At 50.0% G+C, this 17,202-nt stretch overlaps 1 protein-coding gene across 2 annotated transcripts in view; it reads left to right on the top strand.

The window, feature by feature from the left end:
- The window catches only part of Pax2 (paired box 2), an 84,980-nt gene that overhangs the window by 31,708 nt on the left and 36,070 nt on the right, over nucleotides 1-17,202 (top strand). Inside the window, exons 6-8 of one of the 2 annotated variants that reach the window (XM_057777982.1) lie at nucleotides 5,613-5,698; nucleotides 7,546-7,665; nucleotides 13,549-13,617. In XM_057777982.1, coding sequence (XP_057633965.1) covers nucleotides 5,613-5,698; nucleotides 7,546-7,665; nucleotides 13,549-13,617 — 275 coding nt within the window. The remainder of the gene's footprint in view (nucleotides 1-5,612; nucleotides 5,699-7,545; nucleotides 7,666-13,548; nucleotides 13,618-17,202) is intronic. The other variant, XM_057777983.1, reaches the window with a different exon arrangement.

Raw genomic sequence — 17,202 nt, 5'->3', positions numbered from 1 at the left:
CTAGGTCTAGGATACAGGAGCTTGGGAGTCTGCTGTCTTGAAAGTCTCTCTCTGGGAGCAGTAGAGCTGAGGGCTTGAGGGTGTGGCCTTGGGATGAGTCTTCTTAAATCCAAATCTCTGACTTGCCATTTATAAAAGAGATGGTCTCTGACCATCTGCAAAGCAGCTTCCTGGGAGAATGGAGCAAATGAAATGTTGGACATACTTAGAACATGGCCTCTCACCCAGGCAGGATCCAGTGCTCTTGAATCACTGAAGTTTCATCGGGGAGGCGTCAGTCTTAGCGGGACTGACCACCTAGGCTTTACTCCTTCCAGGGGGAGCTGTCGGAGGTCATCTCAGTGCTAATAGGACTGCCTCTTGTTTCCACCTGAGGGGAAGTTTTTGCACACCATTTATTATCATATAATATAATGCAACATACTATCATACATAACATAACATAATATGATGGGTAGGCTAGCTTGGAAACCCTGAGGCAGACCGTGGATGGATGGATGGATGGATGAATAGATACATTTGTACTAAGTATACATACATTATATCATTCTATTGATTTGTAAAAAGTTCCCGGTCTGCCTGGCTGTAATGAGATTTTTGAACTTTGCGTGGCGATCAATGAGAGGAATATTATTGGCCTGGAGAATTGATATACCTGCTCTCGGTGGCTTGTTCTGCTCCCAGGCCAACCCGGCCCCCCAGGTGTACGATTCCAGCAGACACTTAACCTTTTTTACAGTGTCATCAGGCTAAAAGGAATCTAATAGTGACACAGGACTTGTGCTCAGCACTCTGCCACTATTGCTTTCCTGTCACAAATAATTTATAGCCTTCTATTTCCATCCCGGAGCCCTGCACCCCAGCCCTACCTCCCGCTTTCCCCCAGCTCCCGGGAATCAATAAACTCACACAGTCATAGTGGGACTTCAGGGTGCAAGGAGATGGACAGATGGACAAAGAGGGAGAAAGAGGAGCCAAGACAGAAATGAAGAGACGGAGAAAGACAGAGAAGGGTTAAGTAGGAGTCCGACTTCCCAGTGAAGGTTGAGCTGTCTCCTCACCAATGTGACAGACTTGCTGGGAGAGCACCTGAGACTGTTTTGATCTTCAAGGTGGGAGGAAGTGGAGGTCTCATGGGAGTTTAACCAGAGAGGAAGTGACCTCACCATCTGCTTCATCATCTGAAGCGCTGCCATCACCTGAGTCCTCTGTGGGTCCATCCCAGGGCACTCAGGAGAACTCAGTTCAGGCGCAGTCTGCCTTCTGGGAAGTCTTTCTGATTGCAACCTCTTGGGATCAGCCCGTGGCTCCTGCTGCTCTTTGTCTTCTCCATGTCTTCCCAGGGAGTACCTGCATCGATCCAGTTGGGGCATATTAAGAAGGGAGGCCTCCTGCCTGCACCTGGCTTGGCCCCTAAATTGAAAGTAGTTAGGCATAGGGGTCACCCACAGGGATAATAACACAAGTGAACATTATTAGTACAGCTAGCATTTATCGAACCGGCCATCATTCTAATCATTTTACATGAATTATCCTACTTAATCCTCGCCGCAGCCCTGGGAAGTCCATAGTAGTACTATCTCATTTCACAGATAAAGGAGTAAGAGAAGTCCAAAGGCTTCCCAAAAAGAGTTAAACAGGGCTGGGGTTCTGACTCAGGTAGACTAACCCCGGAGTCCATATCCTAAACCCCTCACGAGTCCAGGGGTGGCGGTACACATCTGTATTACTACCATTCGGCACCTGGGAGGCAGGAGGACCAACTCTGAGGCGTTTCTGGGTTATATAGTGAGACCCTGCTACAAAACAACAAAGACAGAATAAACCAAGGCCTCAAGAGCTGACTCGGTGGCCAAGAGCATCGGCTGAGTTTGTGAAGAACCCAGGCTTGCTTCCTAGCACTCACATCATGGCTCACAGCTGTCCGCAACTCCAGTTCTCTCTTCTGTCCTCCATGGGTACCAGGCATGTGGATAGTATTTATACACACATATAGGCAAATATTTGTAAAATAAAAATGAAAACATCTTTAAAAAAAAGCAAAACCAAGATCTGAATTCCTTTAGCTATACATCACCCTTGGGAGACATTGCAATCCCAGCAGCCCCTATTGCAATCCCAGCAGTCCCTTTACTGGGAGCAAGGTAAAGCACCGAGTAGGTGGGCTCTTGCTGAAATCAAGGAAGAAGAGCATCCTGTGTGGGAAAGTCCGCTCGGGTGGGAAAGGGAGCAGTGCCCTCTCTTTCACATTGAGCCCAGGGTGTAGGAGGAATATAAATAACCATAGAGTTTTCGGAACCCCAGATCTTAAATTCCCTATGATCAGCTCTGGTGCCTGGCAGGTGCCCACTGCCTGGGGTCATGGATGGGCACCAAGAGCCTTAGTAACTCATAGCAGGCACCCTGCCCAGCTTCTCTCCCATGCACCACCAAGCCGCTGTCAGGGCATAGTGATTTTCCATCACTTGCTGCCTCAGCTAAATCTGTATCAGTGCCTCAGGGGTCAGAGGCTCTGGTAATAAAGACAGGAACTGCACCAGACAGTCCAGTTATCTGTGTGCCCTGGCCCCAGCTCTGGAACTCCTTAAACCAGAGCCTGTCAGTCTTTAAACGGGGCCACTGCAGGTTCACCAGACGCTGGAAACGTGTGTAGAAACAGCTGCTTGGGAGAAGTCTTACCTTCCACACTTTCGCAAAGGTGGGGTCGTATTGCTCTCAGTGACTCAAAACCCCTCCTCTATCTTCTGACTGCTAAGGGTACAAAGCTGTAGAAGTTCCTTTCTGACATTCTGGTTGTCTTTGTCTAACTCTTCCCTGGTCCTTCACTCCAGTCCCCCACTGTTCTGCCCTGCTCTGCATCCTCCATCTGTTGTCTCCCTGGCAACCTCACCCTCTTCCTCTTCTCTGGTACTCCTCTTTGCTGCCCTGAATCACCCTTCCGACCCTCTGTGGTTGCTGGGCCAACCTCTAACTTCCACACCACCATAATCTTTTAGAAGTCCCCTCTCTTCCCTGCATCTCTTTTGCCAGGATCCTGCTCCAGCTGCCTGGAAGTCACTAATGGCCGCCGTTGGCACTGTAGTGTCCCTCTATCCACTGAGGTCAGGCTACCCTGCTCTATATTGGTGCTGCCAGTGGCCACAACTGCAACCTCCCATCTTGTTCCATGTCCCTTTCCAGTAGACTCCTTTCTGCGCCAGTCCATGCCTGGGCTTGCCCACCTCACACATCCAGAGCTAACAGCACACTTCCTTCCTGTGCCATTCACCTTTTTGCATGCCTGTTCTCCACAATGATACATGCCACACGGCTTCCACTATCCAGGAGTGGTTTAGAGCCAGGCTTGACTCCAGCTAGCCATCAAACCCTGACCAGTCTCCCTTACTTCTTTTCCTTCATACTTTTGAAGATTCTCACCTTTCTTTCTTCCTTCTTTTCTCTTCTTTTCTTTCTTTCTTTCTTTCTTTCTTTCTTTCTTTCTTTCTTTCTTTCTTTCTTTCTTTCTTTCTCTTGGTCCCCTTGTTAGTACCTCATGCGGACAAATTAGCTTCCTGAGATCAATCACTTTGACCACGTCCCCTCTAGTTTGAGCATTGCTGATGGCTTCAGACCTCTAAGGCTTGATTCTTACATGATGACGGAAGGATAGTAAAGTAGCAGAAGATGCAAGCTTCAGAGACTGAATTTAGACTCCGCTCTAACTGGCAGTATGGTCCTAAAGAATCCTTAATCATTAACTGTTGTCGGCTTTGGTTTTCTATCTGCAAAATGAAGGCAATGGTACTTATTTCTGAAGTTGTACAAATGAAGAGAAGTACATATGGGGTCATATAGGTTATATATAATATTGATGTACCCATTTTAATGAGTGGAAAAGAGCTGTTTCTATCATCAGGTGCAAGCTTTCAGTCCCATTTCCTCTCCCTCCTGCTCACACCTCTGCTACTTCTGTCTGTAGGTGCAAGCACCAGCCCCAGCCTTGTGTTCTGTCTGGGCTTCCTCACTAGTCTCCCCTGCCCCCCCAGCACCTATGTATAACGCGCCGCCATTCTCTTGTTCATCTTAAAACCAGGCTCATTTTTTTTCTCCTGGGGAAAGAGACTTTGGAGATGCTGTGTCACTGTGAGCTCATTATTGTTCACTTGGAGACACTGAGGCACAAAGACACTAAGTGATAAATGTGAGGCTATGTGGCTTCTTAGTGACAGGGACCAAACATTGGCTCTGTTGTACAGCCTGGTGCACTTTCTCCCGTTTCCTGTGCCCCTCCTGCAATCGGCTTAGCTCTGCTTTGGGTCTGTGCCAGGCTCCACATCCTCATTTACTTCTCCTCCCTGGTCCCTACCTTTAAGGGATGCCTCTTCCTCTGGCACTGGCGGCCTCGTGGCCTTGGGCTACCTGGCAGTCTTTAAATATGAATTCCTCCCCCAACTTTCCAGCACTGGGAGGAAGTGTCCCAACTATGTGCCTGTAAGTGATTAGAAAAAGCTCAAGTTGAGCTGAAGGTGGTGGTGGTGGTGCACACTTTTAATGCCAGTACTCAGGAGGCAGAGGCAGGGGTGATCTCTGTGAGAGAGTTGGAGGCCAGCCTGATGTACAGAACAAGTTCCAGGATAGCCAGAGAAACCCTGTGAAAGAACGAAAGAACGAAAGAAAGAAAGAAAGAAAGAAAGAAAGGAAGGAAGGAAGGAAGGAAGGAAGGAAGGAAGGAAGAAAGAAAGAGGAAGGAAGAGAGAGAGAGAGAGAGAGAGAGAGAAAGAGAAAAAGCTAAAGTTGAAAGATTCCCAGCTTGCAGCTTCCTGGGGTGGATCTGAACTTGGCTTTCTGTAGGGAGGAGCGACGCTGAGTTGGATAGGGTACAGGGAGAAGCAAACTGCCCAGCCCCTGGGCTTGATCTCTCGCATTATGGGGCTCGTGTTTTCCTGGACTCCTGTGAGGTGGGCTTCTCCCTCCCGAGAGGGTTTCATTTGTTCCTTTATTTCCCGGGGGGTGCACAAAGCATGGTGCTAGCTCTTCAACCAGTCTGGCAAAGAAACTCTGACTCAAGGAAGACCATAGAAAAGAAAGGGAGGCTGTAAGCCAGCCAGATGAGGAGCCGGTTGTGAGGGGCCTGATGCCTGGCAGAGACTAGATGTTGTGGGGTCACGGGGGACGAGACCTGCGTTTCTGCCTTCTCTCCTATCTTCAATACATGAGGAAGCTCCTTCCCTAATTTTGGTCCTAGTTGGAAAGCCAGTCAAAATGACTTCCAGACCCAGCTGTTCCTGGTACTAGGGGCTGCATAAATGTGACTGCGGAGGGAAGGTGGATCACTAACCACCAGGGTGGTCCTCACCCCTCAGAAACGGGAAAGATGCTGTGGTCCACTTGACTGAGCCTTAATTCTTGCTGCCCAAACTCAAGCTGCAGCTCAGCTGGTGTTCAGGGCAAGACAGCATACAGACCACCTCTGCCCAGAGCTGTGCTAAGTGAACTACAGAGCAGACAGGAAGGAAAGTTCATGCCTTGCAGCAGTGGGTGAAGCCTGCGCTGGGCTCAGCAGGGCCCCTCTGCCAGGCAGGACGAGCCTGGGCCTGGCCTGTGACCTGTAATGATGTTGTGATGCTTTGCAGGATCATTCGGACCAAAGTTCAGCAGCCTTTCCACCCAACACCGGATGGCGCAGGGACAGGAGTGACTGCCCCTGGCCACACCATCGGTAAGAGGGCTCAGGAAAGAGGGAAACCAACTTAGAAAACACAACTCAGCTCTGGGAACTGTCCACTCCAGGGAGATCCATGGTTCTGTGATCCCCAATTACTCCTTTCCCTCCTAGAGTACTGATGCCAGCTCAGTGCCTCCCACATCCTCCTCAGTCTGTCTTCTACCCTCCTTTCCCTCTCCTTTTCCTTACTCCTGCCCCTCAATCTCTTCCTTTGGGTGTTTCTTCTGTTCCACCATCATTTATTCTCTCTGATGCACTCTCCCTGTACACCTTAAGTGCCACATTGTTTCAAATCTACTTTTTTACTTCCTCTTTTTTAAAACATCTTTTTTTTTGGGGGGGGGGATGGGATGAGTTGGAGAAATGGCTTAGCAGTTAAGAGCCTGTTTTGATCCTACAGAGTAACTCAGTTTGGTTTCCAGGACCCAAGTCAGGCAAGACTCATGACCGCTTGTAAGTCCAGTTCCAGAGACTCTGATACCATTCTGACCTCCTCAGGCATGCATGTGCATATATGTGCACACATGCACATGAATTTAAAGAAATAAATATTGGTGAGCAGCAGTGGCACACGCCTTTAATCCCAGCACTTGGGAGGCAGAAGCAGGCAGATCTCTGAGTCAAGGCCATCCTGGTCTACAGAGAATTCCAGCACAGCTAAGGCTACACAGAGAAACCCTGTCTCGAAAAAAAAAGTAAAAAATTGAGGGGGAGGAGGAAGGCACAGAACCCCGTAATCTTAGCACGGTAGGCAAATACTTTCCCATGGAGTTACATACCCAGCCTTTAAATTTTTAAAAAAAAAAATTAAAATTTTTTCTCTCTTCTCCCCATCTCTCTCTTTCTCCCAGTCCTCTTCCCTCACCTCATGTGCACGGCTATGGATCTGTCCCTCTGTCTGTCTGCATCATTCCTTCTGGCTTCTTTTCTTTTGGCCTGTTTCCTCCCATCTTTCTGTCTCTGCCTCTGCTGCTCTCTGCCTGCCTCTCTGGCCCCCTTAGCTCTTCACAGGATCTCAGAGATACAACCCAGGCCTGCCAGAACACTTGCTGCAACTTTCCAAGGCCCCACGCATAGGCACACTGACTTCCTTGCTTTTCTTCTCTGCTGACCAGCAGGAGACAGACAGGCTGGTCCAGCTCTGCTGGGGCTATGGGAGCCTTTGTTCAGCCAGGCCTGGGCTAGTGTGCTGGAGGGTGGGGTGTGCTGAGCTGTACCTGAGCTGACCACAGCACAGTCAGTGTGTTGGCTGGCCTGTCCCCAAGAGGGGAGTAGGAACGTCTCCAGTGATTTCAAGGCCAGAGACATCCAGGAGAGAGAAAGAAACACTGGGACCAGCTTTGTGCCTCCCCAAGTGTCAGAGATGGGAAACCTCAGACGCTAAATCAGGGCTGGCCCAGGAGACCAAGAAGCAGTGAGCTGGGGTTTGCTTGGAAGGATTTGTTTAGCCATTGGATTAGGTGGGGGCTAGAAACGTGGCCCCAGAGGGCATCTTTTGGAACTGTGCTATCCAGAAGGTCACTGAAGTGCTTTCTAGACAGCTAATCTTGACAGTTTCTGGGCCTAAACTACATCTGTTTGAAAGGAGGGGCATGAGGGACCAGTAAATGCCATAGGTGGCCCTGGAGGCCTGGGTTGACTGGTCACCTCTCACTTCAGGCTGGGAAGAAATGCTAACAGCCTGCATTGTCTGTCTGTGGGAGTGATTCCTCCCTCAAGTCTCAGAGGAAGGAAAAGGATATGAGCTCCTTGTCCTTCTGCCCTCTGTTCCCCCCATCCCAGCCCCGGGGCTCCAGTCACAACTGTTATCCTGATGGTGTTCCCTCCTTCTTCTCATCCAGTTCCCAGCACGGCCTCCCCTCCCGTTTCCAGCGCCTCTAATGACCCAGTGGGATCCTACTCCATCAATGGGATCCTGGGGATTCCTCGCTCCAATGGTGAGAAGAGGAAACGTGATGAAGGTAAGGGGGAGGGAAGCGCTTTGGCTCCCCTTTGCGTGCTTTGTCCTTGGACTTGGGGCTCCGGTTTCTGCTGGCCTCGCAGCTGCTCTGCCGCGAGATCAGTTTTAGCAGCAAAGCCTAGGTACCCCCACTGCCCTGCTGGTTCCTGAAGCGAGGGAGGGAGGCTGCTGCTGGGGCCACCAGCTTCACCATCTGCTCAGCCCCGATGGTCTCACCTTCTGCTGGGACTCACCCCAGCTGTCCCCGTGGGACGCCAGGAGGAGTGACATAAACTGTTTACCTTGGGAAGGTTGTAGAGGTTGGGGAGACAGCTGGTATCTGACCTGGGGATGAAAGGCCAGCCTGCTTTGGCCTCACTTGATCCCAGTTAGAGGTAGCAGGTGATGTGGACGTGGGCGGCCCTGGAGTCCTTTCTCGTAGCACATGGATACTGCTCCCATTGAAACCACTTGGGGAGCTGGACATAGGGCCTTACCCTACTCTTGACCATGAGAGTGGACACCATTCTGATTCCCGCTTTTCCTCCTTTTCCCTGAGCCAGTACCTTGGGTAGCATGGACCCAGTTAAGAGGAATGGGGAATTAAAGAGGAGAACATGGGATGAAGGAAAATTAAGGGAGAGCCTGATAGGCATAAACATGAGACAAGGTGCTTTTCAGAAGCTTGGTACTCGTGGTGCGTTGGTGGCCAGCTAGTTTTCTTCTGGTGTGTGAGGCCTGGGCCCTCAGCTGAACACAGATGTCAATATCTCAGGCCAGCTTCCTGCTCCAGCTCTCTCATGGTCCTAGCTAGGGAAGTGGTAACCTCTGGCATTTCAAGGAATACCGGTTTCTAAAGATACTCTCCATGAAACAGACCCTGCAAAGATGAACATAAAGGAGGAAGTGACCGTACGTTCCTTTAGTTCAAGGAAGTCGTAATTTATGCCTGTTGTCCCTGCATCTGAACCAGGCATGTCTCCTTTCCCTTCGGAGAGTGTTGTGTTTGGACAGTAGGTTCTGTAGTCATCCCAAGCATAGACAAGCTCTTCCCGGGGGGGGGGGGGGGGGGTAAAGAACAGAGACAAGGATAACGATGACATTCCTTAAGCTGCAGACCCAGGCAGAGGGAAAACAGCAGAAGAACCCTGGCCTCCAGGAGAAGGGACACAGTGCAGGAGAGACCCAGGCCTGGCAAGACAGTGATGACCTGGCGCTGGCCTCCTTCCAGGAGCCCTAATGGCCTCGTTTCACAGGGAAACAGCTTGTCTGGCTTGATTTCTCTTTCTTCCAAAATATCCAAACCCATTTGGCTGCCACGGCCTTTGCCACTCACTAAATTTCATTGTGGTTGTTTTGGCGGCAGCCCCTGATGGGCACAGGGAGACTACGGGAGAGGCCCTAAGCCCCGGTTCTCCCTGGGGCTTCTGACATCCAGGCCTTAGCCAAGCTCCCTGGCACCCCGAGTGCCTTGGTAGAGTCTGCCTCAAACCCTGAGGGTTTCTCTTTAGCCACCTGCCTTGTTTAGAGTGTGAGGTGTCCAGGGGGACCGGAAGGTCACCGGAACCCTTCTGTGCACTGCTCATTGGTCTGAGGTGGTGGCTTTGTGCGCCTTCTGCTGCCTGGGCCTTCATGGATGGCCAAGGGAGGCTGGGGCTATCCAGGCTGGGCCAGTTGGCCAGGGCAGGAACAGAACGCTCTCCACTCCTCTTGCTCACATTCATTGTTCCCATTCAGTTCAATTCAGCAACCTCCACTCCCACCCCACTCAGACTGTCAGCTATGAGAATAGCTGACTTAGTACAGAAGGTCCCTGAGCCAAACAAGATATAATTCTTATCCTTAGGAAGCTTGTATTCTAGTGCATATGTTAAACACTGCGTCCAGAGAGTTGAATGACCATCAGATACGTGTGGTGGAGATCTGGCCAGGCCTTTGTACGGAGGAGGTAGTGAGAGAACTCACGGCCAAGAAGGGCTGTCCTGTGAGGAGGGCCCTGGGGATGGCTGAGGAGGGTGTGGAGGACAATGTCAGCCTGAATTCTGTCTGCTGCATCAAGCCTGTGAACAGCAGTCGCAGGGTGACTTTAGCAAGAAAGGGTTGAGTGGGCAAAAGGGGAACTTTGAGAAGGAAGCCCAAGTAGACAGAGTCACAGGAAGTGACCAAAACTGAGCTATGGAAGAGGACAGGTTTTTCTCTGAAGGCAGGAGTAGCCCTAAATGTATCTGGGCAGGAAGACTCAGGAGCAGGGTTGGTCTGGGGCCTCCGGTGCCAGTGCAGGAAGAAGCTGCAGCTGGCAAGTGAGGGATGGTGAGAGCCTCAGACGCTCTCCGCTAGGCCTAACCAGGTTACAAGAAACATCAGGGATCCCACCAGTTGTTTTTGTTTTTTTTTGTGGGAGTTTTCTTGCCCTGTTTCTACCTCTCTCTCTCTTTAAAATCACCCCCAGGCCAGATGGAGCTGTCCTTTTCCTGGAAGCTGGCTCTGGGAGGGATGCCAGCTTCCCCTCTCCCCAGACCACCATCTCAGTCTTGATCCATGGGACCCAGGTGGGACGAGAGAAGAGGGAGAAAAAGGATGTAAAGGGAGACCTGGAGGACTCCTCCCCTCCCCCCTCCAGAGGCCTCCAAACAGCAGGGCCCAGTTTGCATTAGGGAGCGGCTCAGATGATTAAGAATGGGGAGATAATTATGTGTCAAGATGATGTAGCCCAACTCGGTAGTCAGGCCAAGGTAGCAAAGCAGCTGGCAGGCCAGTTAGTTGTCGCAGGAGGAGCCTCGGGCATAGGCTGTACACACACCCAGGTGTGTCCTTCAACTCTTGGGCCAGGACTCTGGGTAAAATGGAGACTGGTCTGAGGGAGGGCAAAGTATTGGGATGGATGTTCAGGGACCAGACCCCAGAGGGACTAGAGGACCAGGTGCATCTTCCTCTGGGAGACTCCTACGTGTATCAACTATATTGACCTCCCTTTGACCACGGATGGAGTGACATCTCCCTAGAAGTGTCTTATCTTGAGGCAAGATGGGTGTCCCTCTGCCCTCCTGCTACTCTGGTTTCCACCTCACAGCATGGCCCATTCTTTACTTCTAACCGTTAGCAAGGGCAATACCTGCAGTATGCCTGGTATCAGTGCAGACCTTACTTCTCAGCAGTAGTGACTGGTATCGCACTGGCAATAACCAGAATGTGACTGGCACTGGCTCTTGGAATGTTGACAGCATCGCTGGTATCAGTGGCAACCATGGGGATATTCATGGAGGACCAATCAATCGGCTTTGACCCAGGGTTGAGGTAGGAGCTGATGGAGACGGCGTCCCAAGCTCTGACTTGTGGGAATGGGCAAAAATTTAGACTTTCTTTGGAGAAATGTGGCATTCAAGAAGCTTGAAGCCTCCTCCTAGGGATCATGGACCCTAGGCAGAAAGACCAGGGGGAGAGAAAGAAAATATGCATGAAGGACCTGGGACACAGTCTGTGTGTCAGTCCAAGGAGGAGAACTCTTTATCAATGCCCTGTTGAAAGCTTCAGTTCCAGCCTACGGTCATGAGCAGGTATATTAGAGCTTGCTTCTCTGGGAATTTCAAACACATAAGTCCCTGAATATTACACACCTTGTCTCTTGTGGTTGGAAAACAGGGTTGTACCAGCCCATCTATAATCAGACTGAGGAACTCAAGCCAGGCTGGGGGTGTGGCTAAGTGGTAGAGTGCTTGCCTAACAGGCATAAGGTCCTAGGTTCAATCCACAGCCTGGCAAGCAGCTGCTTTTCAGTGCATTGCTGTGCACTGGTGGCACAGGTGAAGCTCAGGGAAGTTTGATAACTTATCCAAAACTGCAAATGCAGTCATATGGTTAGAGTCTGCTGATCTGTGGGAGGGAGCTGTGTTGGTGTCAGCCTTCCATGTGTGGGCTTTCAGGGGGCCGTGATTTTGTATTGCATTAATTAGGTATACCATGAATTGTGCAATGGGGTGGTGCCAAGCTGGTGCAGTTGTGCATTTGTAGGCAGGACAGGCTGCGAGGCTGCAAAAGGCCGAGTCCCGTCACTGCGTGAATAGCTCCCTTCTGCCTTGGATGCCACTGATGCTGGAAGAAGAGGATTGTTTCCTTGGTTAGTGCCCTCCTAGAAGTTCCCAAGGGGCTCAGGTGACGCTTGGAAGGAAGGAGCAGGGATGAGTTGCTGTATCCACACAGCGCTGCCTTAACTGTGAACACTGGACTGGAGTCTTAGAGCCACTCAACTCTGTGACCTTGGGGAAGACATTTTACCACCCCAGCTCCTTTGTCAAATGGGGTAGTAACAACCATTACTTCTTTTTTTTAAACATTTATTTATGTATTTATTTATTTATTATGTACACAGTGTTCAGCCTCCATGTATGCCTGCAGGCCAGAAGAGGGCACCAGATCTCATTACAGGTGGTTGTGGGCCACCATGTGTTTGCTGGGAATTGAACTCAGGACCTCTGGAAGAGCAGTCAGTTCTCTTAACCTCTGAGCCATCTCTCCAGCCCCCAACCATTACTTCTTTTGTTTGTTTTTTGTTTGTTTGTTTGTTTTTTGAGACAGGGTTTCTTTGTGTAGACCTTGCTGTCCTGGAACTCACTATGTAGACCAGGTTGGTCTTGAACTCAGAAATATGCCTGTCTCTGTCTCCCAGGTGCTGTAATTAAAGTCCTGTGCCACCACCACCTGGCTCAACCCTTATTTCTTACAGAGAAGTTTCTAAAATCTTAGGTGTCTAGAGCAGTCTTCTCAACCTGTGGTCACAACACATTTAGGGGCCAAATGGTCCTTTCATGGGGTCACCTAAGACAATCAGAAAACACAGATTTTTTTTTATGATTCATAACAGTAGCAAAACTAGAGTTATGAAGTAGCAATGAAGATAATCTTACGGTTGGGGGACACCACAACATGAGGAACTGCCACATTAGCAAGGTTGGGAAGTGCCGCTCTAGGGTGTTGGGTCAGCTCCACCCTGGACGATGGGTCACTGTGTACCTAGGCAAAAAAAATAGTCTAATAGGCAGGTTCAGACTTCACAAGGAGGAAATGAAGCTGTGAGAGAAAGAAATTTATCTGGGCCTACACTCCCTAACCCCAACGGGGCTCTTCGTCACTCTAAGAGAAAATAATATGGAAAGAAGGAGGCCGTTGGCCTCACCTGCGTGGTTGAGACACCTTTGTCTACCTCTCCCTGTCCACATCATTCTGTGGTCATTCAATGGGCCGCTTGTCATGTTTCAGCTTCCACTATAGTTTTTCTATGCATGTAAATATGAAAGTCCCTTGTTTTTCTAATCTGGGGCCATGGCTCCCTGTCTTTCTGTGTGCATTTCTATTCCTACATGCGAGTTTGTTTCTTTACCTGGGAGAACATATGCTTGTTTTCTGAACCATATATAATATTTCTATGGTTTAAGCAAGTGTATTTTGTGTGTGTGTGATGTCGCTGAGATCTTTGGGAATCACAGGATGTGGGATGTCACATGTGGAGAAGGCATGCAGTTTTCTAGGTAATTCACCAGCTTACAGAGAGTATTACATGGCCATGCTGCTATCAGTACCCAGCAGAATCCTAAGCCAGACCCAGGCGTTTTGAGAGTTCATGGTCCTGGGCGTATAGTTTAGCCCCGAGAACCCACTGGTATCAACCTACATCTGTGGGCAAACCAGTGGGCTGCCCTACGCCTACCCCTGAGAGTGGCCAGGCCCCAAGACTAGGGAGACTGAGGCAGAGAACCAGTCCTTCCCACTCAGGCTGTGTGTGATGTGCAGCTCAGAACTTTTGTAGCTCTTTGAAGAGGAGCCTGGTCTCCCAGTTTGGGGATCTGGCCCCCGATCTACCTGCCTGTCCTTCGGGATCTCTCAGTGTCTGTCTGTCTCTTATTTACTCTAGTCGAGGTATACCCTGATCCTGCCCACATTAGAGGAGGTGGAGGTTTGCATCTGGTCTGGACTTTAAGAGGTATGAGGGCTAGAGGGAACATGGTGTGGGGGTCAAGGGGATAGCTTGGGGGTGGTGGCTAGAGACATGGGTCCTAAGGGCAGACAGCCAACTGGAGGCAAAGGCGCAGACTTTCCTGGGAGCCTTAGAAAGCTAACAGTCTCTCTGCCTGGATTCCTTCCACCATGGGCCACCGCAGAGGTTTGGGGCTGAGGCCTGGTGGCCCAGAGGGTCAGCCGCTCAGTGGATGGGGGCAGTTTTTCCAGCCCTTGGAAAAACAAAGAGTAGATCGGGTAGTAAAACAAAGGCAAAGGAGACCTGGAAGCACCTGACAGCCCTAATTCATCACGGCCCAAGTTTTTTCCTGTGTTCCCATTATATTTGTTTGTAAAAGTGGAAATCAATTTTGAAGGTAATTTTCTGGAAAGAATGGAAGGGAGGTGGGAGGGCCGGATAAGGCAGAGATGGTAAAAGGAAAAATTTAGGCCAGGCACAGCCCAGGGGCAGCTCTTGGCAAGGTGAAAGAAAATTGCATATTCAATCTCCATCCATGAATCTCCCTCACTGCTGCCCGCCTCCTGCTTGAAAACAATGAAGGCTTTTTCCCAGCGCTGGGCAGGGCCTCGTATCAGCCTCACTTTAACTTCAGGGTCATTAATTCCCTGATTATTGAAGGAGAGGAGAGGGTTGCAGCATCGTCAATTCCAAAGGCACCCCCCATGTGATCAGCCACTGGCTGGGGTGGAGAGGTGAGGTACTTCAGAAGGGGGTGGGGAGAGAGGAAATGGGGGAGCCACCTGGACTGGGGGGCAGGAAGCTGGGAGGAGGCTGGAAGAGGCAGTCATTACTGCATACCTCTGTTGTGTTGTTATTGCAAATTAAAAGTAGCATGTTCCACTCCGCAGCTATCTTTGGGGAGGGAGGGGCACTGAGGGAGGTGGGGGGATCTTATCATTGCTTCTTCAGCAGACCAGCGGTGGTGTCACCGTGTGAGGTGACATTTGAATTTACAATTCCGCTGAGAAAAGCCATTAATTCACAAATTAACATTTCTCCCTCTCCCTCTCTCTTTAACACTCTCTCCCTCTCTCACATGGATGTGCAAGCAATTGAAAAGACAAAGGAAATAGCCTTAAGGAAGAGACTTTACTGCTAGTCTGTCTGTGCTGAGATTGCTCCCCCTGCTTCCAGATAGATAAACCAATTACCTGAGCAGCTCGGCTCCTGGCCGCCCGTGATCGCCTCCTTTTGTAGGCTGCCTCCACGGCTGGCTTACACTCGTGTATCTCATTAATGGAGACCAGGCGTGCCCTGGTCACCGAGCTCTTCCTGGATGTCCTTTGGAGGAACCGTGGGAAGAGAAGCGGTGTGAGACCAGACAGACAAGGGGGATTCTGGGGAAGAGGAGAAGCTGTCCTGGCCTTGGATCTCTGGGTACAGCTTGCTATGGTAGCAGCTTAGGGGTGGGTATGTAGGTGAGCACAGCTGGACCTGAGAGGAATGTGGGCTGGCATTTAGAGGCAGAGACTGTAAACTGAGTCTGACTCTCTCAATGCCTTCGGTCTTGGAGCTTGTCTCATGAGAAGGACACGAGTAAGTTTTGCTGACTACACACTGTTTCAATGGGACAGGATACAGCCTGAAGGAGCTGGGAGAAGTATTGAGAGGGGGTCAGAAGAGACCTTAGACCAGACAGGCAAGAGGGATCCTTGGGCCAACAAGATGAGATTGAACTGATTCTTAAGCCTAAACCAAGCACCTGGGCACAACTGTGCCCACCGATTCTTTACACACGCGTGCGAGTGCGCACACACACACACACACACACACACATGTCTGGGAAAGAGTTCAGTGAGAGCGAGTTGGTAAGAGAGGAGGATGCTATCTGACTGGTTTCTTGAGAATACCATAATCCTCTCCTACCCATAAGGAAGTCTCTCCAAGACCCCGGCAGACATTTGAACTCAGAGAGCTTTATATGCCCAACCCTATCTATACAGGCTTTGTTTCTCCCAATGCATACATACAAGAGTTGAATGTATAGATTAGGCACAGTTAGACATAAACAACAACGATGATAAAGCAGAACAATTTTAGTGATAGTTTGCTACTGTGAACGTTAAACCGATAACTGAGACAGCCACCGAGTGACCAGCAGGAATACCCTGAGCACAAGGATGGTTTGCTCACAGGGTGGGACTGAGAAGACAGCTCAGTTTTATCGTCCTACCCAGAAAGATATATGACTGGAAACCTATGAATTGTTATTTCTGGAATTTTCCATTTGATGTTATTTATTTTATGTGCACTGGTGTTTAGCCATGGGTGTCAGATCCCCTGGAACTGGAGTTACAGACAGGTGTGAGCTGCCATGTGGGTGCTGGGGATTGAGCCGTGGAAGAGCAGCCAGTGCTCCTAACCACTGAGCCATCCCTCCAGTCCCATCCACTTAATATCTTTACATGGAAGATAACTGAAGCCAGGGAAAGCAAAACCTGGCATAAGGGAGAAGTAAGGCTCCTTGTGGATCACGCTGGGGTTTTGTGGCTTTGTGTGTGCTAGATGCTACCTAGCATGTGTCACAGGCTCTGCCTCAGTGCAACAGGTCCCTCAGCAGTCCAGGAAGCAAAGCTCGATCATGGGAGCCCCCATTTAGGCAGGTGCTGAGGTTCAACTGCATTAATAATTTATGTTCATCTCTAGCAAAGACTCCAAACCTGGCTACTGTCCAGTTTGAAAAAGAGTTAAGTTCAAAGGTCACTAAGACTCCAGAGAGAGAAACCCACTTATGAAAGTTCATTTGTAGTTCTGATTATACGTTCTTGATAACCAAGGAAATGAGACTGGCTGTACCTGTGGCAGGTTCTTTTCTATCTCAGTTAGATCGCATATTTCAGCTGAATTATCTGGATAACATTGGCCATGAACCTGTGACTCTTCAGAAGCAAATGCAGGTCGTATTGATGTTTTACTAAAGCCTTCGAAGTGGGCTCTGTCCAGAAGTAGCTCGTGTTTTTCTGTGAGAAGGTACCAAGTTTAACCATGGCTGTGTGGGATGGTCACGTGCAGAGATTCATAGACCTACACTAGAGATGAAAGTCACGTTGGTATATTTCCCCTTTCCCAGCTAGTTTGTGGTGCTGTGGCTCGAGTGAGTTACTTAAAGTATCTGAGGCTCGCTGCAACTGTGTGCTTTCTCTGTACACTGACAGAAAGAGCAGGTTGGCAGCCCCAAGAGAGGAGGTACTGGCTTGCTGCAGAGGGCATCGTTTGGGTCTCTCTGCTCCTGCACAAAGGCAAACAGGTCCTCCATGCCTTTCCTTATTGTCACAGTCACACGAGAAGCCATCATATCAAAATATGTCTGCCATTCCTCATCTTCCCCTAGGCAGCTGCCCTCCAGCCCTGCAGGCTGGTTTGGCTTCTCCTTCCCCCTCTCAGCAAGGGCGTCCCTGGAGAAATCCCCTGCTTCAGGCCTGCTTTCCTCCCTCTCTCCTCCCCCAGGATGGGCTCTTCCCTTCTCATAGAGAGGTCAAGGCTCTCCTTGACCCTGCTGCTTCTGGGCCCACCTTCCTGGGTGCCCCTATCTTCTGCAGACCAATGGGG

Source organism: Chionomys nivalis, chromosome 8 (assembly GCF_950005125.1).
Source record: "Chionomys nivalis chromosome 8, mChiNiv1.1, whole genome shotgun sequence".
Taxonomy (NCBI): domain Eukaryota; kingdom Metazoa; phylum Chordata; class Mammalia; order Rodentia; family Cricetidae; genus Chionomys; species Chionomys nivalis.
This window is presented reverse-complemented; position numbering and strand designations above follow the sequence as displayed.